The 24885-nt window shown below is 47.2% G+C and overlaps 1 protein-coding gene across 2 annotated transcripts; it reads left to right on the top strand.

The window, feature by feature from the left end:
- TSPYL5 (TSPY like 5) lies at nt 1–24408 on the top strand. 2 transcript variants are annotated; one of them, XM_027605559.2, is made up of 2 exons: nt 1–2276; nt 21413–24408. In XM_027605559.2, the coding sequence occupies exon 1, from the start codon at nt 83–85 to the stop codon at nt 1328–1330; it is 1248 nt and encodes a 415-aa protein (XP_027461360.1). In that variant the 5' UTR covers nt 1–82; the 3' UTR covers nt 1331–2276; nt 21413–24408. The 2 variants fall into 2 exon arrangements, with proteins under 2 accessions (XP_027461360.1, XP_027461353.1); XM_027605552.2 differs by lacking the exon at nt 21413–24408 and adding an exon at nt 3516–4220.
- The last annotated feature ends 477 nt before the right edge of the window (nt 24409–24885 follow it).

The raw sequence follows: 24885 nt of genomic DNA, 5'->3' as shown, positions 1-24885 counted from the left end.
AGGCCCGCTAGCTGGGGACCGCGAGCTGGCGCCAGGGGCGGCGGGGTCAGAGCGTGGCTTTGAAGCCGCTTCCGCTACCATCATGAGCGGCCGAAGTAGGGGTAGAAAGTCCTCCCGCGCCAAAAGCCGGGGCAAAGGCCGCGGCAAAGCCCGAGTCCGCGCTGCTCCTGACGACGTCCCCCGCGACCCGGACCATCCACAGTGCCAGAGGCTCGGGGAGGAAACCCAGGCGGCACAGGTGCAGGCTGGCGCGGGTTGGGGTGGCCTGGAAACCGCTGCGCCCGCGCCGTCCCGTCGGCCCGGAGAGGACGCTGCCTGCCGGCTCCCACTGGACTGTGGCCTCGCGCTCCGGGCCCGAGCTGCGGGGGATCGCGGGCAGGCCGCGACCAGGCCCAGCCCGGGGAAGGCCACATCCCTCTCGGAGCGCCTAGCAACAGACACTGTCTTCGTGGGGACCGTGGGAGCCGTGGGAAGGCCGAAAAATGGCCCCCGCGTTGGAAATCGGCGTGGCCCCGCCGGGAAGAAGGCCCCAGAAACCTGTAGCACAGCGGGGAGGGGGCCTCAGGCCATAGCCGGCGGGAAGCTGAAGAAAGGGGCCACAGGGGAGAGTGTCTCCGTCCCTGTGGTAGAGGAAAAGAAGGTGGAGAAGGATGCAGGGTCAGGGCCCCTGGCGACAGATGGCAGCATGGATACGCTGGAGACGGTCCAGCTGAAGCTGGAGACCATGAACGCCCAGGCAGACAGGGCCTACCTTCGCCTCTCGCGGAAGTTTGGGCAGTTGCGACTGCATCACTTAGAGCGCAGGAACCTCCTCATCCAGAATATCCCGGGTTTCTGGGGGCAAGCTTTTCAGAACCACCCCCAGCTATCATCCTTTCTGAACAACCAAGATAAAGAGGTTCTCAGCTACTTGAACAGCTTGGAGGTGGAAGAGCTTGGCCTCGCCAGATTGGGCTACAAAATCAAGTTCTACTTTGGGCGCAACCCCTATTTCCAAAATAAGGTGCTCATCAAGGAATATGGGTGTGGTCCTTCGGGTCAGGTGGTGTCTCGTTCTACTCCAATCCAATGGCTCCCAGGGCATGATCTCCAGTCGTTAAGCCAGGGGAACCCCGACAACAGCCGTAGCTTCTTTGGGTGGTTTTCAAACCACAGCTCCATTGAGTCTGACAAGATTGTGGAGATAATCAACGAAGAACTGTGGCCCAATCCCCTGCAGTACTACCTTATGAGTGAAGGGGCCCGTGCAGAGAAAGGAAAGGAGGGCAGGCAAGGTCCAGCAAGGCAGCCAGTGGAGACCCCTGAGCCTGGGGCAAACAAGTCCAACTGATCCTGCACTAGTCTCCCTACTACCTCCTGTTGGACCTGTGCCCAGCTAACCACACGTGTTTGGCTGTCTGCCTTCTCTTCATGTTGGCCTCTATGCACTGTATTCCCTTTGGACTTCAGTTACAAGAATATGGTATTTATGATCATGTTCTTTTGCCTCCTCGTGGCCTTCTTGCTTTTTCACATTAGTGTTACATGTTAAATGATCTCACCCCTACTGTTTATATGTTAAGCACACATGTTTCAAGTGTGTGCTGCCTTTGTCTACATTGCCTGGACCATGTTCTTGGCTCTGGCCTTTCCCAGCTGTCTCTAACGTGGACACTCATGAGTCATCCTCCAAGAGGACCAGTGCATCCTTAAGCTCTGCTACTTCAGGGCCAGTGACTTGCTGAGCTTTGTGTTCATGCTGGCCATGCATGCCATCTATGGCCAGTTTTTCTGTTGCCACTGCAGAATGAAGTTAGCGCACATGGTATTGGCCATCAGCCAAAACTAATTGTTCCAAAGCCCTGGGGTCACCGGCCTAGTTTCCACCACCTACTGGATCTCTGACTTTGGCCAGGGGCCTCAGCTGTCCTCCTGGATGTGCAGAATAGCACTTGACTGCTGGGCATGGATGAGGTTGAGAGTGAGAAGCAGTATGCCATGTGTTCTGTACCATCGTTTGTCTCTTCCTGCCTCTGGGCCCTTCTGCTATTGAACATTCGTCAAAGTCTATACCATGCCTCGTCACTGTCAGGCCACTGAGACTTGTCTAGGTTGCTATTGGCCCCAACTGGCCTCGTGGTCAACGAGGACCTCAAGAACTGCCTGTGGACCCAGGCCCCCTGCCAGTGCATGAGACACACACCAACCCTCCCCAGCCTTCCAGGAACCCTGCTGCCTGCCAGACTGATGGGCCGGTGTGTGAACATGTGCTCACTGTCATCGTGCCATGGCTGCAGGTGAGGGTGGGCACTGGACCCACATACAACCTCGGTACCTTTGTCAACTCCACTTATTCCTTCTTAGCACAGGACCAGAGTGCTATAGTGGGCTTGCTGGGGAAGAGGTATTTCTGACCTGTGGGCCTGTGTCTGCTTCCTCTCACACCTCTGTACCTTACTTGCCCTTCCTTCACTCCCTCTCTTCCTTCTTTCCTCCCTTTCCTGTCCTTTCTTCTTCCTCCACTTCTCCCTTTTTTGTTTCAGTGTTACCACAGCTCAGAACGAGAAAACAACTGAGAAACCAGGGTTTTCTGCATACAGCTAGCGAGACAGCTGGGACTTGTGCACACTCACACTCTGTGCTGACAGAGGGTAGAGGAAGCCAGAAGGCTAAGTGGGTCTGTGGTCAGACCTTGGTTCTGACTCCTGGGTTCACTCTATAATTCTCAAATGAAAATTCTTTTCATGGCTACACATGTGTTAGAATTATAAGCCCTAAGGCAGCAGTGTTGTGGACTAGTGTTTACTTCTGTTCCAACTTTTGTGTGTGTGTGTGTGCCCCTTAAGACCCAGTGACCTCATATTGTTTCCTCCTCTGTGGTAGCCTCTGGCCATCTGGCCCTCATTCCCCAGCTTTCTACTCTCAGCAGTCCTTTGCTCTCTTTACTTTTCTACCTTCAAATACCCTTAGGAATAGGCTTCCTTCCATCCTGGGGCATGGGGACAGGGTGGGCGGAATCTGTTCTGGATCTCCAGGGCTCATTTCCAGTGAGTATAAAAGCTGAGCCAGGCCCTCTTTCTCCTTTGCATCCCTGAGGGTTGACGGGTAGGACTGTAACTACACTTGCCCTCCCCTAATCTCCTTTTCCTTATGGGAGACCTTGTTCTGAGTTCCCCAAGGGCTGGGGAGGCCTTGACCCAAATTTGTAGAGAGGGTGTGCCAGGCGGGGGACTCGGAGCAAAAACACAGAGCAGGAATGGGCCTGGTGTGGAAGGGGTCTGGAGATGCAGGTAGAAATGGTTTGAGAAGCCTCAGGGAGACTATGCCTGTCTCTCAGTGAGGGCAGGGACGGGGAGGGACCTTCCCCAGAGTGAGGAGGGGAGAATTAAAGGGATCATGGGCCAATACAGTGCCTAGGTGAGGGTTTGCCCACGGTTTTATCCAATCATTAGCTCATCATTAGTGGATTTTATAAATCACAGAAACAAATCCAAAACAGAATAATGTTACTTTGGATGCTTTCTCTTTTGTTCTAGGTGTGGCCTTGCGTATGTGGAAGATTGATGCTATATGCTGCTTATTTTGCCATAAGTAAAATCTTACCACTTCCCCCATTTTTGCCTAATGGGAAAATGTAGCTGTATAGGTCTGCTTTTTTCTTTTTCTTTCTTTCTTTTTTTCTTTTTTTTTGACTTTTTGCTCTTTATTATGGACACTTTCAGACAAGCACAGAAATGGAGAGGATGGTACCTGGCCCCTGTGTACCCATCATCTAGCTACATCAATTATGATCAACCTGGGATCTTCCTCTCCCCACCTGTATTGTTGATGGAAAATCCGACACTGTGCCAATTCAACCTTGACTACTTTGGGAGATCAGGACTCTCTTTTGGTGGTGATAGTGGTGGGGGGCACTATCATGATCCCATCAGGTCTGCTTTTTGCTTTAAATGTTAACAAATGAAGTTCCAGAAATGGGCCTTAGAAGTGAAAGTCTTCAGGATAAACAGGGAGTCTCAAAAAGAGATGAAAAGATGCTCCCTTTCCCCTGTATCCACAAAAGGAGAGAGAGGGAGAGAGACTGTTGTAAATCTTACAGACTGATACGATAAGGTGCTTACTTGGGACCCTTCACCAGAATATCAGTCTTTTTTGCTTGTGAAAGATGGAGGCTTGTGTGACTGTTAGAAATATCATCAGCTTGTCCTGGTCTCATAATATAACTGGTCTTGGAAGTATAATTTGGAAATTGTTTCTGTGTTCTGTGAAAATAACCTCCCCAAAGCAATCAGTTACTGGTTGTCTTACTTGGTAATTTGGCACCCTGGTAATGCAATTATTCCTTTGTTCCTAAACGGTATAAATAGTTGTAAGCTCACATGCATGATGGAAAATAAAAGCCTGTATCTCTGTTATATTTTTTATTTTAACGAAAGAGTTGCAAGGTGAAGGTGAGGCTAGCTAGTTGAGGGGATGTATACATTGGCCTTGAAGAGTGCTTCCTAGGTCTCAGGCCCTGGTGTGACTAGCTCCATAACAATAATTCTCATATCCTTAGCAGAGATTGAGATTCTGTGGTTGGTACTGGGAGGAAGCCAGGTAGTTCTTGTTTTTAACGAGTTTTCCAGGTGATTTTAGTGGAAATCCAGTGTTTCTCAAATTTTAGAGTACATCTGAATTGTGTGAGGAATCCTGTTGAAACTATGAATTCTGATTCAGTAGTCCAGGGTGGAACCTGAGATTCTGCATTTCTAACAAAATTCAGGTGATGCCAGTCCTGGCGGTTTTTGAACTGTACTTTGAGTAGCAAGGGAGGTGATGTTTAAGTCCCATTCAGACAAGAGTAACAGTGCTCAGCCTTGGTTGCACATTAGAATTATCTGGGAAACTTAAATATACTGCCGGTCTGCACAAATGCCGACTAAATCAGAATGTGGGAAGGGGTTGGTCCAGGTATAGGTGTGTTAGAAACATCCCAGGTGATTCTGTTGTCTAGCCATGGTTGAGAACTAGGGTCTCTGATGCTGTTCATTACGCATCTATAAGAAGGTTAATTCTACTCATCAAGAGAAGCAGCAGCAGACAACAAAAGGCCATGAAAAGCTGCCCAGCAGAAAATAGTTGGAAAAAATTAGAAGTGCGTTGTTAAATGACAAAAAAATAAAATTGGTTTATATGATAAAGGGCACGAACCAATAAATGTGCAGTGTTCGGAGCATAGTAGGTGTTCAAATATTAAATGAATGAATGAGTTTAAAACAGTTTATAGTCAAATGCCTTAGGGCTAGCCTGGTAATTAAATTTGCAAAGTAGGCCAGGTTTGTTTCACGAGGATATGTGTATTCATTTGTTAGGGCTGCTGTGATGAAGAACCCCCGACGGGGTGGCTTAAACAACAGAAATTGACTTGCTCCGTTTTGGAGGCTAGAAGTGTCGGATCAAGGTGTGGGCAGGGTTTGTTTCCTCTGAAGGCCTCTCTCCGGGCTTGTAGGTGGTCCTCCTCTTCTCTCTGTCTTTACATGGCCTTCCCTCTGTGCAAGCTTGGGAGCCGTGGACAGAGGTGGAGATTGTGTGTAGCTGTTCTGCAGGGCTAGATTGTTTACCTGGGGGCAGTGCAGACCTAATGTGGCTGCATCTTCAAAGGGCAGTGGGAAGAATCAGGATTTTTATGCAGAATCTCCCAATTTTGAATGCTTTCAACTAAAAAAACAAAAAAAATTTAAACACCCAGAGCCTTGCTATTAATGGTATGTGGAGTGCAAAAGGGTATGGAGAGCACCCTCTATTTGATGCTCAAGCATCTGCTTGGGATTCATGCAGAGTCCTCTGGGGTTATTCATTGAGAGGGGCTCTCTGCCCAATTTAGCTCACACACTTGCTTCTTCAGAGGTATGAAGGCTTCACTCCCCAGGCCGCCCTTTCATGCCCCTCTCTTTGGTTCTTTGGAGATCCTGTCTCCCTCCCCATGGGCTCGTTCATTCATTGCCTCCTGTATGTGCCAGTCTCAGTTGTAGACATTAGAAATATAGCTATGAACAAATAGAACTTTGAATTCTGCCCCCCCCCCCCTCTAGGTTTCAACCTCTTAGATTTTGCCTGGGATTGTCAGTCAATCTCTTTTTTTCCCTTTTCCTGCATAGGGCTGCCGAGTGCTTTAGATCCATATGGGAGGTAAAGGAAGCCTCTTTACCCTCTGACCTCTAGGTCAGAATTCACAGGGCGATCAGGTTTTTAATAACCTGCAAAGTGAGGGCTTCTTGGAGTAATTCTCGTTAGGCTGAATCCTTTGCCCTTTTCTCAACTTTGAGCTTTGTTACAAAAGGCCTTCTTTTGGCTTCTAAACTTGTTACTGGCTGGGCTTTTTTTGGAAGTATGAGGGGTTTGATTATGCCATGGGTGAGGGAGGAGATAAAACTAGTCTTACTACTCATAGCTTATTGAAAATTTTTATCAACTTCGGACTGTCTCTCCTTAACACTTTGGGCTTCCTGCCTCTGGTCTACTCCACCAATTTGCAACAAGGCAGGGAGGTGCACCACTCCGGGTTGGCCTCACCTAGGGAGGAAACTTTGCCCTCATTTGTCCCTTTGAAAATTGTGGAAACTCCTTCTGCGCTCCCATCCCTTGAGATCTGGGCCTTGGTGAGCCACTGTTACTGATGGGTGGGCCATATCCCTCAGGGTTGGGGCAGCAAAAGAAAGCAGAGAACCCAGGCTATTCAGTCTATGGTTTTTATCTCTCTTTGTCCTTAGCATCTTCACTTCTGCTTTTGGGATCTTCTCCAGCCGTATTTCACCATTCAGGGTCCCAACTCACTTCTGCTGATTCATTTTCACCTGAAACTCTGACTTGGTGCTTCTGGACCCCAGATCTGCCTTCTCTGGTCAGGTGTTCAGTTACATTGCTCTCCGAGGCTCCAACCTTGAATTCCTTCCTCCTCTCCCTGGCTCCTGTCAGCCTGGTTCTCAGCTGAGCTTTGACAAATATAAGACAAAATAGCCCCCATCTGTGTGACACTGGATGGTTCACAAAGCACAGTCACTTACATTATATCAGTTGTAACAACTATCCGAAAAGACGGCTCAAAGAGGTTAAATGACCTGACCAAAACCACAGAAGTAGTAGTAAGCAGTAGAGCCAGAACTCAAACTCAGGTCTGCCAATTACAAACTCCATCCATACTCGTGATGGTAAACATGAGGCCCAAGCAGATACTTGGTACTATGAATCTAGGTACTTCTTTCCACAGAACCTGTAATTAAGCCTTCACGTAGTGCATCAGAACCCTCAGCACAGCACTCTGGTTCGTCACAGCCAGGCAGAGTTGGCATGTGAGTGTGAACCTTCTTGGCCATCCCAAACTCTAGCCTGCCAGCAGAGCTCAGTGAGGAGCAGGGCTGGCTAGGGCTGGGTGATCCAGAACCATGGCTGAGGCTTCCTTTAACTGCTTTGTTCTGAGGTCAGGATCAGCTCAAAATTTCAGTACATGAAGATGAATGATTTGGAAAAAAGGAGGTAATTTTTCTTCTGTAACAAGAAGTCTGGTGATGGGAAGTTACAGGCTTGCTTCAACAGCTCCATGATGTTTAGGCTCTGGTCCACACCTGTGCTTCCTCTTCTCTTGGCTTTCCCCTCATCATTCCCCAGCTGCACTTAGAGGTGGGCAGGAAGGAGGAGAGGGAGAGCTTCTCGAATGTCTCTGTCTTTATCAGGGAAGAAAATCTTTGCCAGTAGTCCCTGCTAGATCTCAGGAGACCTGAGTCAGGTTCCATGGGCCAGAAATGGGTCACACTCTCACACTCTATTTCAGGGAGACATAGCCCTGCCATCAAGGAATAAGGAGAGCTCAAGTGGTTAGAACGGATGGGAGATGTTAGTCACTTGTAGGCTCATCCTTTCTGGAGCGATGTGGCTATGCCACTGACACGCACATCACATAATAGTTGGAAGCACCATGCATGTGCACTGCCCCTGCCCCAGCTCCCCTGGGCACCTTTTCTGACAAGAAAGCTCTACCAGTGCTTGGCGTTCTGTGTCTCATCTCCTCCATTACATGGTAAGTGCTCTTCCTGCTAGGCAATGCCTTTTTGGTTTTCCTGTCTCCCATAGCACCTCACCCAGGGTTCACTCAACATTTGATGCATGTGGTCAGTAAATGCTACTTGGGCAAATGCAATAAGTCAATAATCTTTCTAAAATGTAAATTTGATCATGTCAATCACCCAATCAAAACCTTCAGGAGTTAAGGTCCAAAATCCTAAGAAGCTCATAACAGGCCTTCCATTATCTGACCCTACATATTTTTTACTTCAAACTTTTTTATTATGAAAAATTTCAACATACATAAAAGTTGACAAAGCACAATGATTACCCGTATATCTACTATTTAAGTTCAATGATTTTTAACTTTGTGCCATATTTTTTTGTCTCTCTCTGTATATATGTGTTTTGCTGAACAATTTGAAAATAAGTTGCCTGACCCTTCACCCCTAAATACTCAGCATGCATCTAATAAAAAAGGATTTTCTCCTGCGTAAATGTCAGACCATTATCACACTGCAGAACAGAATTCCTAAATACCCTCTAGGATACAGTCCATATTTAGATTTCTCCATTGTTACGAAGATTATCTTACAGTATTAGTTTTAAAATCAAGATTGAAAAATCTTCAGCCATTCATCTGGTATCTCTTCAATCTTTTTAAAACAAAAATAATCCCCTCACTTTTGTCTCCCCCCCCCCCCCCCCCCCCCCGCCCCATGACATTGACTTTCTGAAGGAGTTAGGCCGCTTGTCTTTTAGGATGTCCCAAATTCTGGGATTTGTCTGATTGCATCTTCCTGGTGTCAGCTAACTTTTTCCTCTGTCTCCTGTATGTCTTGTAAACTGAGGATGCAGATGGAATGCCTTTGGCAAGAGTACATAGACAAGGCAGATCTTTCACAATGCATCACTTCTGAAGGCAAAGTGACAGCTGGTCCCACTATCGTGCTGTTCGTTTGCTCTCTTGGTTAAGATGGTGATCACCATTAGCAGGAAATCTCTGAAATCACTGTAAGGATACTGTTCCCTTAAACTTTCATCCCAAGGTTTCAGCAGCCATTGATGACATTTGCCCAAACCCGTTGTTTCACTGTGGGTTACAAAATAGTGACCTTCTAATCTTGGCATTTCCTTTACATATGTTATCTGGTATTTTCCTGTAAGGAAGACTTTACCCTCAGCATCTAGCAATGAACTATACTTCCTTCTGAAAGGCAGTGTACATGCTTCATTTATTCCTTTTATTATCTATTTTCGGAATCAGAAGCTGGTGTAATAATTGCCTCTAATGGTTTAAAATAAGGGCATGTTTTTCTTTTCTCTTTACGATCACTGTGGACTTGTAGGGTTTTATTTATTTAAAGTTTTTTGATCAATTACAGTCATTTTCTCTTTTGGCTACTCAACTGACTTGCATTTTGCTACTAACTTTTACCAGACTCCTCTTGTCCTTGTCCCTGGCTTTCTCCCATTGCCCCCTGTGCTGTGCTGCAGCCAGTATGAATCAGTGTGAATCACTTCTGGGTCTCTGGATGCCCACTGTGCTCTTTCATACCCTGAATGTTTGTACAAGCTGTTTGTGTAGGAAGAAAGCCCTTGCAGCCCTTCTCAGATATGGCTCAGATATTCTTGTACCAGGCCGTAGTTTTTAATCTGAATTATTCCCTCCCTCCTCTTTATTTCCACAGTATTCTATCCACACTTCGATTTACAGTACCTAACATAGTGACTTGTTCTTGTCTGTTTATCAGAGACTGTGAGATCCTTGAGGCTACAGAATAATAATGACAAGTAGTATGTCTTAATCATTTTTGTATTCTCATAGTTCAGGGGCTTATGCATAGTAGGTGCTCATTGAGCAATTGAACAAGTGAGCAAATGAATGGTCCCTAAAGATTCCTTAAGGCAGCAGTGACAAACTACAGAGAGGCTGCAGGTGCCCAGAAGCAGAGGTTGGGAATAATTTCAAGTGAAGAGAAGCATGAACCTAATACAAATGGGTTAAAGGGTGGTGGGGGTGGGGAACTATCACCAGTACAAAGCCTCAGGCAAAAAACTTAGTGGTACCAAATTACTCTTGCAGCATATTGGAAATCAAGTAGGAAAATGGAAGTGAGCAGGGAAGCAAAAGAATAATGTTGGAAATGTACTGCGTGTGGTGTGCTTTAGTAATGTTCCACACATGAGTCTATAATCAAAAGCAAGAAAAGGCGAAGCTGATGTGATTCTGCCAGTGACTTTTTCTCACTTTTTTTTTTTTTTAAAGATTTTATTTATTTATTAGAGAGAGAGAGAGCACACAGACGGGGGAGTGGGAGAGGGAGAAGCAGGCTCCCTACTGAGCAGGGATCCGGATGTGGGGCTTGATCCCAGGACCCTGAGATCATGACCTGAGCTGAAGGCAGACACTTAACCAGACTGAGCCACCCAGGCATCCCTTTCTCACTCTTTATATATGGATATGTATACATAGTGTGGGCTCTCCCAAGAGGTCCCATGAATTTAAAGGACTTCAAAAAATTGGGTTAGAACAAAGACGATCTCTAAAAGAGATGATATCACTGAAAAGCAAGCTGGATGAGTTAAACTGGCAGAATGGAACCCAGTGACAGATCTAGCAGAACGTTAACTTGAGCTTCAGTAGGAAATAGCCTAAAGTCCAGGATTATTGGGAAGATATGGTCATCAAAGCCCACTGCTGCTTTGGCTGGTGGTGTGGCACCAGACACTTTATGAGAAAATTCAGAATACATAGGGGGAGAAAGATACAAGACAAGGCCTTTGAAACCTAGTAACATTCTGGAGAAGATTAAGATCACAGAGCAGACTGTTCCTCAGGAAGTGAGGTTGTAAGGCCTTGCCGTGTCATGGAGAGAGCTCTTCAATTCTGCCCTGAGGACCTATCTATCAGTGCCACCTCTGGCTTATGGAGCATTTATTCATGCAACTAGCATTGATGTGAGGGACACTGTGCTCCTACATATTTACACGTCATTCTCTCAGCAAGAGGTCTTCTCTGACTCCCTGATAAAATGGTATTCCCACACCCATTGTTCACTCTATTCATTCTCACAGTTCCCTCTTTCTTCATAGGATTTGTCAAAATTTATGACTATGGTTTTGTCTTTGAGTTTGTTTCTTCCTCTCTACTATAAACTCTCAAGGATCTTTGTTCATTGTTGAATCTCTTGATTCCCAGGTGCATACACATTGACATATTTTGGTCTGGTGAAAGTGTTAGTCTCATGAGCCATGGCCTCTTAAGATGGCAGGTTGGATGGGTCATATCTTGGAGTTGTGCCATGGCAGAAGCTGTCTCTTCCTAAGGGAGCATTGCGACTTGGAGAATCCATTTTGTTGAGCATATACCACATGCTGGGCACAGTGCTAGGCACATTTAAACACATCATCACAACAATTCTATTATTATCCTCATTTTCCAGATGAGATGAAAGAGCCCAAGAGAGTTTCAGTAACTTGTTTAATGTTATGTCAGTTGCAATTCCTGGAGCTGGGAGTGGAGCGCCTTAGCCACTGTTCTGCCCTGGCTCTCAGGCTGAGATTTGCAGTTTGAGTTGGTGAGTTGGACTAACGTTGTCTCTTGCCTTCAGAAGAGAGGGAGGAGAGTGTGTGGCTGAAGATTAGACTTCAGGCTTTTCAGGGGGTAGTTATCACTGTCCAGGGAGTGGAAGTGTGTGTGTGTGTGTGTGTGTGTGTGTGTGTGTGTGTGTGTGTGTGTGTGTGTGTGTGTGTGTGTGTGTGTGTGTGTGTGTGTGTGTGTGTGTGTGTGTGTAGCCACATCTGTGTGTGTGTGTGTGTGTGTGGAGCCACATCTGTGTGTGTGCCCAGGGAGGGCATAAGAGTGGCCAACAAGCCAGTTTTGGAATACATCCTATAGACCTGTAGACTGCATGCTGCTTGTCCACAGGCCCACAGTGCCCAGAGGCTGCCAGGGCGTGTGTGCTCACTCGGATCACTGCCTACTGAGCAGTGGGGTCCACATTTTAAAGACTCCCAGCTGTGGGTAGCTTGTGGGAAACAGACTCTCTTGGTTTGAAGCAGCTCAGAAGGAGTAGGCGTCTATTAAGGCCCTGAGCAGATGGTGTGACAGGGAGGCTGAGTCACAGAAGGCACCAGGCTCAACAAAAGGCCATCGCAACTACTAAACAAGGGGATTAGTTTGTGTAGGGGCAACATAGGCCTGCAGGTTGTAAGCTGTTCTTTGAGCTTCAGCCTCCCACACAGACAGCTGTCCCTCTCTCCGCTCTCGTCTCCAAATAAGAGAAATAGTGACAAGTCATTCTTAACATTCCATAGGGGTGTTTCCCTATTCCCAAAACACTCACTGACACTTCTACTCCACACAGGGACCGTGGGGAGGGAAAGAAAGCAAAGCAGTTAACATTGAGCACCTCCTACATGCTAGACTGTGACACATGAAATGTTTTCACCATCTTCTGTTTGTGTTTTTTTTTTCTTTTTACAATAACAAGCTTATGAAGTCTCCATTGTTATCTACATTTTACCTTTAATAATACATTCTGCAAGTTAAGAAACTTGCTCAGGGTTTCTCAGCCAGAATTCTTTGGCTCCAAAACTTCTGTCCTTTCCATTTTACCATAGTTCTCCCTCCTAGAAGAAGAAGGGAGACATGGTTACTCCTAATTTTAAGGAAAGTGATACAAATCAAGTAGAATGCTTTCAGCTTCAAGTAACAGAAACCCTGACTAATGGGGACCGAGGGTAAGGACAGTTATTGTTGCCATAATACAGAATTTGGAAGCAAGTGGTCCCATGGTTAGTTTAGCTGTTCAGTTATTTTATCAAGTCCCCAGACTCTTTCCATCTTTCCAGTCCTTCTCTTCGAACATCTTGGCATACACTCAGCAAGGATTTTGTCTTCAAACTTGTCTCATGGTCCCAAGATGGCTGCTTCAGTTCCAGGCATCATGTTCTCAGAGACCGTGTCCAAAATAGGGAAGTAGCAAAACAGGCAAAGAGGAGCTTCTCCGATACAACACTCTCTTTTACCAGGGAAGAAAATATTTCCTGAAGTCTGTGTGTGTGTGTGTGTGTGTGTGTGTGTGTGTGTGTGTGTGTGTGTGTAATCTCCATCCCCCACTTAGACCAATTCCTGGCAAAGGGGGACATTACTGCCATGACTCACTCCGATTCACCAGGACTAGTTCCCCGGGGTTGGGCACATTACCTGCATGCAGAAAGGGAGCATGGCTGTGGGGTAGACACTTGCCACATGATAGTAAGGCCAAGGGCTCCTCAGGCTCTGTGACTGCCATAGCCAGGACAAAATACTTGGGAGAAGCAAAGACATTTACTATCTATTCACAGATTTAGACAGCAGGCTTGTTTTGTTCCCTTTCTGATCTCAGGCATGCGTTAGGCACCGTGGTGGGTTGAAAGAACTGTAGGATTTAGGCTTGCACGTACTTTATAATCTAAATGGGGGAGGAGTTAAGTAACAGTGAACAATTCAATAAAAGCATGAAACAAAAACTTCACAAAAGGCAGCATATGATCAAATGGTCTCTGGGTCAGAGGGCAATTTAGCAGATTCTTCTCCCAAAGTATTTTGTGAGTTTCTTTGTTATGCTCATGACTGGATGGAAGCATTTTAAACTCTTTTCAGCCAGCAGGATTTATTTTTGTATCCTCTGCTGGTTTTTGTTAAAGAAAATGCATACATTTTTCAATGATTTGAGGATATTCTGGGCCAAGGAAATAATTTTTAGGTGTTAAATATGATATTGCTGGCCACCAGAAAAAATATTTGGTGCTTCAGCAAGAGATCGGAACCAGTCATAAACTTCTGTACAAGTTCTGGTAGCTTTACTGTGTAAGGTTGACATTTTATGATTTTTTTTTTCCTTTTGGGGAGGGTTCCCTGTGGAGCTAAGCGGTATTCAAATTAAGCACGAACATTCATTTCAACTGTTACATTAGAGGCACTTGAATAATGCTTAGCAAAATGCCACAGCCGCCAAAACTTTAATTTGGCCTCTGATTAAAGGCAATCTTCTCAATCTGGCCTCAGTTCCTAGAGTAATCCTTTGAACAGATTAGACACAAACACATACTTTGCTGATAATTGTGTGTTGATTCTATAATAAATTGGTTGGGAGTAGTTGCTATCAGTTGAAACCCAAAATCTCCAAACGGTGACTCAGAATATGGACTCTCATTCCTCTAGAGTTCCAGCTGGGCAACTTTCCCCACAGCCCAGGCACTTTGCTAAGATCACCATTTGGAAGACCACCCCCCAACCCCCGCCCCACCGTCTTTTTTATTTTTGGACTTTTGTTATATGATCCTTTCAGAGAAGCTTACCTCAATTTTTCCAGCCTCTTCTTGGTTGGGGGTTGGGATCACGCCCAGTGTGGCATTTTGCAGGCTCCCTTTTCAGGGACTGTTCTAATAAGAATGGGTTCTAAGTGCTTGGCTACCTCACCCCACCCTCTTGGGTATTTTAAGTGCTCCTCTTCCCTAGTTGAGCTAAAGCCATGGTGATCCACGCAAATCTAAAGAGAGATGTTTCTGCCAGTCATCTATGGGTAGTTCTCTGCCTCTGAGCACTCGAGTAGCTTCTGGACCATGAGCAATTGAAGAAAATGTTGTGGCTTTCTTGGCTAAAGAAAAAGGGTAAGATGCAGATTGTAGAACATGCTTATCTTATGGCTGCCTTCAGGGCTACATTTGCAGGTCTTCAAAACCAAAACTGGAGCTTCAGTGGAACCAAGAAAGAGCAGTAGGTATGGGCTGTGGTCTAAGCAAGGCTGACTGGAGTCACTGGCTTTGGGTACTTGGTGATGACATCAAATGTTCCAGAATGGTTAATTGCTAAATGTTTACCAAAGTAAGGTCAGGGGCCTAGAGAGTTGGGGGAAAGGTATATAATGGAAGATTATAGGTACAATAGATAAGAGTTGGAATCAGGCATATCTGGGCTCATAGCCAAACTCTGATAGTTCCTAATTAGTATGTACCACTTTGGTAGGTATTTAGTTTCTTTAAACTCAATTTGTTTTTGTTGTTGTTGTTGTTGTTGTTGTTTTTTAATCTGTAAAATAGAGACGAAAGTTCTGAGTTAGGTGGAAGTCAAAAAACAAGACTCAAATTAACAGAATAAAAAAAAATTGTTTTAGCATGTATAACTGAAAAGTCCACAGGCAATCTGGGCTTCAGATAGGGCTTGATCCGGGGATTCAAATGGTCTCTTTTTTCACCTCTCAGCTTTTCTTTCCTCTGTATTAACTTCATTCTCAGGCAGGTTTTCCCCTCCTAGTGGCAAGCGGGCTGTTTGATGCTCTAGACCCACAAATATTCCCTTTCAGCAAACTTAATGAAGAAAAAGATATTTCTTCCCTTCCAGTTCTCCCCTCCTCCTCCTCCTCCTAAAAAAAAAAAAAAAAAAGTCCTGAGATTGCCTCTTTTGGTTCACTGGTCATTATGTACACTTGAACCGCTTGCTAAGAACTGGGTTACGGCCCAGCCCTGGAGCCTGGAATGGGGTCAGTCCCACCCAACCTACAAGGACTGACAATAGAGAAGGGATGATTTTTTTTTTTTCCCAGATAAAAATAAATTGTGGTACCAGTACCAGAGAGGGGAGGACAGATGCTGGGCAGGCAAAACCAATAGATGCCATGGAATGGCAGTTCCGTCCTGCGTCATTCTCATTAATTCCTGGGAAGGAATTAAAAAAACCTATTTATGAGGATCAAGTGCCCACAACGCCCTAGCTTGCCTTTCTCCACAGTATGGCAGTCTTTATACTATAGAGATTTGGTCACAGCTTGAATGTGACCTATAACCCACGTGGCTTTAAGCTCTCAAGGCAGTAAGCCTTGTTGTTGTTGTTATTGTTGTTATTCTCTCAAGGTTTTGGTATTTTTCTTCTGTATTCTATGGTGTGTCTCTTGGCTACAGATAATCGAGACAGTGATCCCATGGGCGTGGGAGGCTGGGAAGAGGGGGGCCAGCAGCTACTACTGACATACAAAGAGGGCTCCTTCAGGGGGCAGAGGTGTGGGGTCTTCCACCTGAGGCTGCTGGGGGCCAGGTGATACTGGCTAGCCCCTCAGAGAATCTGGAGATGGGATTCTGGGATTTCCCGGGAGCCACGTGGCTTTTCATGTACCTCAGGGATGTTTGGGAGTTTTTACTCCTCCTTTCCCAGGCCAGGGGCCTAACCTTCATTCCTCCTCTTGGCTCCCATTCCAGGGCTTACAATTCTGTAACTCCCTCTTCTCTACACAGCGGTCTGTTCCTCTGGGGATGAGCCACACGAGTGACCCCTTGTGATTGTGGGTGGCAGAGGACACGCAGGTGGGTGGGTGTCTTCCAACACTGGACGGTGTCTGTTGATGGATGCACGTAAGACTGGCCCACACAGATGAAGTCCCTGAGGCTCAGAGAGATGGCAGGATTTATCTTAGGACAAAAAGCAGAACAGAATTCAAAGGAATTCATGACAACGTTGGGAAGATTGTTCACAGGAAATGTTCCACAGAAGCTTATCACAAGAACATCAGTCAGAGAAAGAGGTGAGCTCTACTTGGTGGTGGTAGTGGGTTCTGTGTCCTTCCCTCTAGGCTGGGCTGTGGTGAGTAAGGAGGCTGGTGAGAGAATTAAGAGAATTTTAGATGAATTGCTCAAAATGTGAGACTAAGAGAAAAGGAGGCAGGACATAGAAGGGGCAGGGGCTAATGAGGTTGTGGTAGGTGAGCATCTAGATAATTCCACCTTGGAGTCCAAGGAGTAGGGCCTGGGAGCCAAGCAGGAAAAACACTTCCTCCTTCAGCAATCAGACGGAGTATGGAGGAGATGCTCAGCCTTGGGTCAGAGTGAGAAGCAGGAAACAGGGAAGCTTTGCTCTGAAGATGAGGGTTTGGGGTAGAGGAAGCAGAGACCACCCAGGAGGGGGGCCTTTCCTGTCACAAGGCGGGAGACCCAGGAGACTGCACGGAGTATCTCGGACCTCCGAACACCTCTGTTTCCTTCATCTGTGCTCCAGCTCCGCTGTGTACTTGAGGCAAATGTGTGAGGACAGGCGTGGGAGGGCGGGGTGATGAAATGATAGGATGCGGGGCCAGCAGGAGAAGCCCAGGCCCCAGGACTGAGGCCTTCAGCGGGGAAATCTCTTCTTCCTTATGCTGGGGAGGTGGTCGCCAGGTGTGGACTGGAGAACCAAATTACAGGATGAGCCCCGCAGGTCCATTTGGCCCTCTGGGGGGACGCGCAGCCTGCCCCCCAGCTCAGGCACCGTTTATGTCCTGTTTTCCTACCCTGCATGTCACCCCCCGACCCTCCACCCCTGCCCCAACACACACTTCTAAATCATGAAGCACTCCAGGGATTAACCTAAGGAAACTATTTGTTCTCTTGAGCTTTATTCTGATTTCCATAGCACAGAAGAAAAAAAAAAGTCCAAAACAAAAAGTAACTAACTGGGGGTTTTGTTTTGGTTATCTTGGGAAGGGTATGTGTCAGGGGGAAGGTGAGGAGGGGGCTTCTTCATCCCTGCAGAGTCTAAATCAATGGAAATTAAATACTGACTCCCAGGATGACACTGAAAACTCAACCCGGGATAAACTCTGAAAGCTACATTTTCACCCCCCAGATGAGGGCTTTCTAATGGGGATGTTGGCAGCTCCCAGCTCCATGGCCTAGCCCTGGGCAGTGCTGCAACATCGTTTATTTGAAGATGAGGGTGCAGCCAGGGCAGCCCCTATTGGGGACTGCGGTCCGCGCGCACAGAGCCCTCCCTGTGTCCCGGGTGCGAGCCCCTCCTGCCCACGGAGCCCTTGCCCTCAGCCCCATTGCTCCGGGGCTCTCGCTGCCCATCATTCCTGGGCATCTACCATCAGCTCCCTCTGTCTTGAAGGAAGGTGCTTCTGCTTTCCACCTGCCTCTTTTCGGGGGGGCGGGGAGATTTTCTTTCTGCCTGCACAGGAGGGGCTGCAGCTGTGGGCGGGAAAGGGAAGAAGCCCACTGGAGGTTGAAATGAAGGGTGAAGCCACAGAAAGGCGCCTTTCTAAAATGTAAATTTGATCATGTCAATCACCCATTCAAAACCTTCAGGAGTAAGGTCCAAAATCCTAAGATTTGGACCTGTGTGCAGGACCCCATGCCTCTTACCCAGTGGCAGTCTTCGGCAGGCTGGCAGCTCGGCCCCTCAATTGTGCTTGGGTCTGGAGAGAAAGCCATGCTTGGCTGTGTGAGAATGGCAGAGCACGGGTGGGACCGGGCAGGTTGCTAGTGCAGAGTGGGGAAAGCGACAGGGACAGTCGGAGTACTGCCTGGGAGCACTGGCCTTGCGACAAGACAGAAGTGGATTTGAATCTTGGCGCCAAGACTTACTGGCTGTGCGACAGCAGCTGGAGTTCTCAAGGGCCAAATTCTTGATTTTTAGTATAGTGATAATCATGTTTCCTGTAGATAAAGGCTCAGGACCTCTCAGGCCCTTCCTGCCCCCATCACACACAATGTGATTTTGAAATTGATGCCTTAGACTCAGACCGTAGGCCATGGCTTATGAAAATCCGAATCCTTCTCCAGAAGTGGGCTTATGTTCTGCGGACTCCTCTGCCCCAGCTTCCAATTGGCACCACAGCCCACACTCAGAACTCAGGGGCCTTCAGCACTTTCCACAAAAATCTACTCTTAGCAAGCGCTTTGTAAGTCTGGTATACATCACAGGTGATCTGGGACGCTGAACAAGCAGCTTCTTGTCTTCTTTCTAGTTCTTTCTCCTCACATCTCTTCACTCTTGTCCTCTTAAATTGCTCAGAGTTCCAAAGTCTTCTCCCACTATTTGCAGATTTGGCTCTCCCCACTCCCTGCTCCCCATATTGCAAACCCAAACTTTTATTTATTTATTTTAAAAGATTTTATTTATTCATTTGAGAGAGAGAGACAGAGCACATGAGAGGGGGGTAGGGTCAGAGGGAGAAGCAGACTCCCTGCTCAGCAGGGAGCCCGATGCAGGACTCGATTCCGGGACTCCAGGATCATGACCTGAGCCAAAGGCAGCTGCTTAACCAACTGAGCCACCCAGGCGCCCTAAACCCAAACTTTTAAAAAAGGATTTTATTTACTTATTTATTTGATAGAGACAGAGAGACAGGTGGGGAGGGGCAGGGGGGAGGGAGAGGGACAGGCAGACTCCCCACTGAGCTTGGAGCCTGATGCGGGGCTGCATCCCAGGCCCCTGAGATCACGACCTGAGCAGAAGCTTAACTGACTGAGCCACCCAGGTGCCCCCACAAACCCGAACTTTTAAGATTGTTCAAAAGATCTCATCAGACCTAAATATCTTTGAAAGCAGTGGAATAGCAAATAACAAATCTACCCTGAAAGACTGCCTGTTGCATGGCATTTTCGTGAGTTCTAAGGTGAAGTAATGCCACCGCCACAGTGACTGGCACGCGGTTGCCCTTATCTGTGCCCCGTTGAGAAAGGTGAGGGTGGGTGTATCTGAGAATCCAAAAACAGATACTCACACATTGGTGGAACAAAGAGCAAATATTGGGGTCCGCATATCCTGCTTTATTTTCACAGGTATTTCTATGTCTCATTGACACTCAAGGGAACTCTGGGGGTGGGAAGGACAGCCTCTGTCACCCCTTTACACAGAAAGAGTGACTTCCCCAGATTTGCTTAATGGGAAGTGACAAGTGTAGAACTGAAACCCCAGATGGGTTGCAGCCTGCTGGTGTTATCCCAATATCTATTTCCCTTGTTGGCCAAAATTGCCCCTTTAACTGTTAGCTGGGGAATGTGGCCCCAGAAGAAGGGCACCACTTCCCGGCATCCCTTGCAGAGAGATGTGACTGTGTGATGCAGTTTTGTTCCTTGGGATCCAGAAACCTTCCTTAAAGTCAGTCAGTGCCCCCTCTTTACTCCCCTCATCCTTACCCCTTCCTCTGTCCTGCGGAGGTGGCCTGCGTCCCAGGGATGATGGAGCTGGGAGCTGAAAGGAGCCTGGCCTCTCCAAGAGCCTGCAGAGTTGCCATATTGGACTGGTTGCCTCGGCAGTTTTATGGGTGGAAGAACGCTGTTTAAGCCACCGCTGCTTTGGGTTCCTGTTTCTCATAGCTGAAACCTGTCCTGCCTGAGGCAGTAGATTTGCCGGCTCCAAGCCCAGCACTGCCCCATCATGGGCTGCCCACAGGGGTAGTGGGCCACAGCGGGGAGCCTGGGGCCAGTGTGCACTGATGACAAGGACGCTGAAGCAAGGCCTCCAAGCCTTCTGGGTAGCGTTCTGAGCGCGCCCGCACTCGCCCTCTGCCCGGCTTCCACAGAGTTTATTAGGAAGCAGCCAGCCAGCCATCTACAGAGGGCGAGGTCTGTCTTGAGTGCTCTCCTCTCCATCATCTCCGGCCCTCTTGAGCCCCGGCCTCTGCACACTGTAGTGCCAGTCTGGCCCTCCCCCAGCCCCCACACCCTAGGCATTACCACCACAGGCTCACTTTCTCCTTGCTCCTATCCACACCCACCCAGGAAAGGGTCTCTGTGCCTCTCATTCTCACAGTGGTCCGAACTACAGCCTCCGACCCCTATTAATGAGAGGTCATGCTTCTGGAGGATACAGAAATGTTCCGGGGCAACTTTCCTGCTGTGCCTAAAGCACTTACCAGACAGAGAGTGAACCACACTCTCTTCAGTGAAGGGGGCCTCCTGCCCAGAGGGCTAGAGACTACAAGGCAGCAGGATTTGGTGAAAGGAGCGCAGGCTTTGGCACCGGCAGTCCTGAGTTTCAGGGTCCGGGTGTGGGGTGTGGAGAAGCCTCAGGTTCTTTGCAGCAGGCGGGAAGCAAGACACGGGGATGGAGCTTGGGCCCTGGGATGTTTATTGTGGACCAAAACGTGTGTGAGCTGGAAGGGGAGGGAATGGAATTGGACAGGGGGAGGGTGATCCGCAACCCCCCCCCCCCCCCGGAGGTTCCGGAGCATATGCCGCCCGTCAGAGCTGTCCATCCTGGGCTTTTGTGTCCCTGCCGCTCTGAGCTGTTGTACGTGGGCTGCCCAGAACAAAAGGGCTGCCCTTGGATGAAGCAACCCTCTGCAGCAAGAAGCCCCGGGCGGGAGCTGGCAGCCGGAGGCATTAAGTCCTGCCCCGGAGCGAGGTCTGGGCAGTGCACCTCCTGCTCGCCACGGTCTTCGTCTGCGAAGTGAGGCTAATAACAATGCCAACGTTGCAGGGCTGAAGTCAGCTAATGGGCGAGCCTCGCCTTTGTGGGATCCACCGGAGTGGTCTCCGTGGGCACTCGGCACGCCCCCTGTCGGGCAGCCCAGGATGTAGGCGCTCTCCCTAGCGGAGCTGCCCTCGGACAAAGGCCGGGGTGAAGCCGACACCTTTTCCTTTCTGATAGGATGAACTCCCTGGGAATGTCAGGAATGGGAAATCCAGAGCCCTCCAAGTTGAACGCTGTGAAGCCCATCCTTTTTTCGAGTCTCCGCCGCTCCCGCACTCAGCTGTTCCACATCAAATGGCAGTCTGGGTTCAGAGCAAGACGGCTTCTGATCAAGACCAGTGATACGAAATACGGAGAAGTCCAGAAAAGGAGGAATGCTCAAGAAAGTTGAGTTTCACTCCATGTGGAGATCTCTGACTATACTGACGGCTTGCATCTCCCCATTCTTAAGCCATGCATAAAAAGGCCCCAGTTTTCCACTCTGCGTCAGGATCTAAGAGGCATTTCAGGCCAGAGTCTGAGTTGGGGTAGATGATGAGAATGATGCCTGTGGAGACTGTCATAGTGATGGCCCCAAGGAGTCACGCCTCCTGGTGGTCACGTGCTTGCCTGGTCCTCTCGCACATTGGCGCTGGGTTTGGCCATGTGACTCGTTTTGGCCAATGGGACGTCAGCAGACATAAGACAGGCAGGAGGCTTCGTAAGTGTTTGAGCCCTGGGAGTTCCTGAGGTTTGGACTGCGCTCCGGGAGGATGAGAGCGCGGTGGAAGGAGAGGCCCTGCCCTCCCAGGCAGCCCTCCCGCTGAATGGAGCCCTGGGGAAGCCTGTAGAGCTGCCCAGCTGCCCCACGGGATCCTGAGAAGCAATAAATTGCTGTTATTATAATTTTTTGAGTTGACCTTGAATTCACATAACATAAAATTAACCATTTTAAAGAGTACAGTTCAGTGGCGTTTCGTATATTCATGGTGTTGTGCAACCACCACCCCTTTCTAGTTCCCAAACCCCAAAAGCATCACCCCAAAAGCAAACCCTGTCCCCGTTAAGCAGTCCATGACCCTTCCCTCCCTCCACCCCTCTAGCTCCTGGCAACCACCAATCTGCTTTCTGTCTCTATGGAGACAGACCTTTGGTGACTGGCTTCTTTCATTTAGCATAATGCATTTACCCATGTGGTGGCAGGTACCAGGACTTCATTTCATTTTGTACTCCCACAAACAGTTGTACGCCAAATGTTCACAGCAGCACCATTCGCAATAGCCAAAAGGTGAAAACAGCCCAAATGTCTATCAGCCAATGAATGCATAAATGGAGTGTGGTATATACATACAACAGAATATAATTCAGCCAGAGTTACTGTTATTCAGCTGTAAATTACTGTTATTTTAAGCCATTAGGTTTGGGAAAGGTAACAGATAACTGATAGAGTTTTTCAGGTAATTGGGGTAATAAGAACTATCAATTCCTCCATGGTTTCTATGTGCCGTGTACTACATGAAGCCCTTTGCATGCACTACGCTTTGATTTTCACAGGAACCCTCAGTTGAAGTATTACTATCGACCCCATTTTACAAATAGGAAAACTGAGAGATTAAACAATTTGCCCAATTTAACCCAGATGATTTGATTCCAGAACTCATGCCTTATCTACTCATTGTACACAATCCAGCCCTAAACCAGAGGCCTGCTCCGGTAGCTGGAAGGGCAGGAGCCCACAGCAGCCTGTGGCTTTGCTGTGAAAGAAATACTGCTCTCTGTCTTCTATACAATTCCTAATATCACCAGGAGAAATGACCGACAGATATTGAAGCTGATAGTGGTTTAAAATCTGGACAATGTGAAATTCTGATCTGTGAAGCTTGATTTGGGAATAACGGAACGTTGTAGACATAACGTCTGCAACATAAATGTTCAAGGGCAGAAGCTACAATCCTAGTATTTGATATAAACAAAGCACCCCGATGGATGGCCAAAGCTTTATTGTAAAATTTGCATGGGAAAGAAGTAATCCCATTGAAAATAACTTCTGTGAAATTCAATACCAATAAAAGTGGAAAGAATTGTAAAGAATTTAACTGGGCTATTTAAAAAAATTGTTGAAGGAATTAAATTGACTTAATGGAGTTTGTTCAGGAAAGTACTTTCAGTGCAAAAATGTATCCATGACGATATAATTGTGGTTTAAATGGTAGTGCTCTTAGGAGTCAAAATATCCTCAGGACAGAACATCTTTCTGAGTCAAAACATCTTATGATTTTATTTTTTAGTATAGTTGGCACACGATGTTAAAATATTTTTTATCTTTCTTAATGATTCTTTGAAGAGTGTAAAATGCTGTTAGGGCACCCCTCAATATAGCTATTTTTAAAGAAAAGATTAAAAAAATAAAATAAAATCCTATTAAGGTATGAATGTAAGTCACTCTGGGATGCCAAGACAGATTTCTAAGGCCCTTTGGAAAACAAGTGCCTTGGGATATAGTCAGGCCCCCAGATACTGGGGTTACTTACAATGCAAGGTGAGGCAGTGAAGACTTCCCTGGGGCGTCAGGAATTCACCCCAGTGCAGGGGAAGGTCAAGCACTGGTGTTCCTCTTGAGACACAGGTTTTGGGCAGGGAGGGGAGTGGCACAGAGAGAAGCCACTTGAGTAACCTTGTGGCCCAATGTTTAGGGAAGGTAGCATGCATTTCTCCATAAGAAGGAGCCTTAATCCTTAAGAGAGAAGAAAGGGCAGCATCTCTCTGGGGTGTGGTCATCTCAGGTAACCAGGGAACCTGGAAGAGCAGCAATGTGAACCCAGCAGCAAAATCCAGCTAGGAGCCACCATATGGGAGCAGGAGCTACTTGGGATTCACTAGAAAGAGATTTGTGGCTGGCTGGGGTAGTGTGGGGATGTGGGGAAGAAGTGCAGCGCTGTTTATACAAGAAGCCCTACATCTAGGCCTACAAGCTTTTCGGGTTTCATAAAAATATTGATCAGGTATAAATATATCCAGAAAATTTCAAAGCTAAAATGAGCAAATGAAGAAATGTATGTAAAATGTGACATTAGGTCCTCTAATAATGGATTACGTGTGGTTCTCATATAGTTACAATTAATATGAAGTTTGGATCATAATAATTTATTCTTCATACACTCAAATTTTATGAAAATTAAGCATCCTTTCAAAAGTTACCGCAAAATAATATGTAGTATAAATAACAATATTATATATTTAAACTATATATGTGACTCACTTTCTTCTGTTTTTTTTTATCTATCTATCCATGAAAGCTGTGGGTATGTTTTCATGTATCTTACATGATTTAGGGGGAGTCTAGGGCCCACAAGGTCTTCAGATGACATGAGGGGGAGGGGGCATGACTTAAAGGTGAGGTAAGTGTTGTTAGCCTGTTCACAAAATTGAGTGCAGTCTGGAGCCAGTGGCCTAGTTAATTAGCCCCAGAGCTTGATTTTTCTCGAGGCTGGCATGGCCCAAGAAACAGGAATTGTATACAATATTCTCAGAATTTACACAGAAAAAGTACTGAGTAGACAGGGAACAAATAGATCGAGGTTTAAGATTAAGAAGGTAGATTGTGGTTCCGTGATGTACTAGGTGCCAAGTGAGGTTAAAAATAAAATCCCAGGGCGCCTGGGTGGCTCAGT

This window comes from Zalophus californianus, chromosome 4 (genome assembly GCF_009762305.2).
Source record: "Zalophus californianus isolate mZalCal1 chromosome 4, mZalCal1.pri.v2, whole genome shotgun sequence".
Taxonomy (NCBI): Eukaryota; Metazoa; Chordata; class Mammalia; order Carnivora; family Otariidae; genus Zalophus; species Zalophus californianus.
Note: the sequence above shows the minus strand (reverse complement) of the source record. Positions and strands in the feature narration are given on the sequence as shown.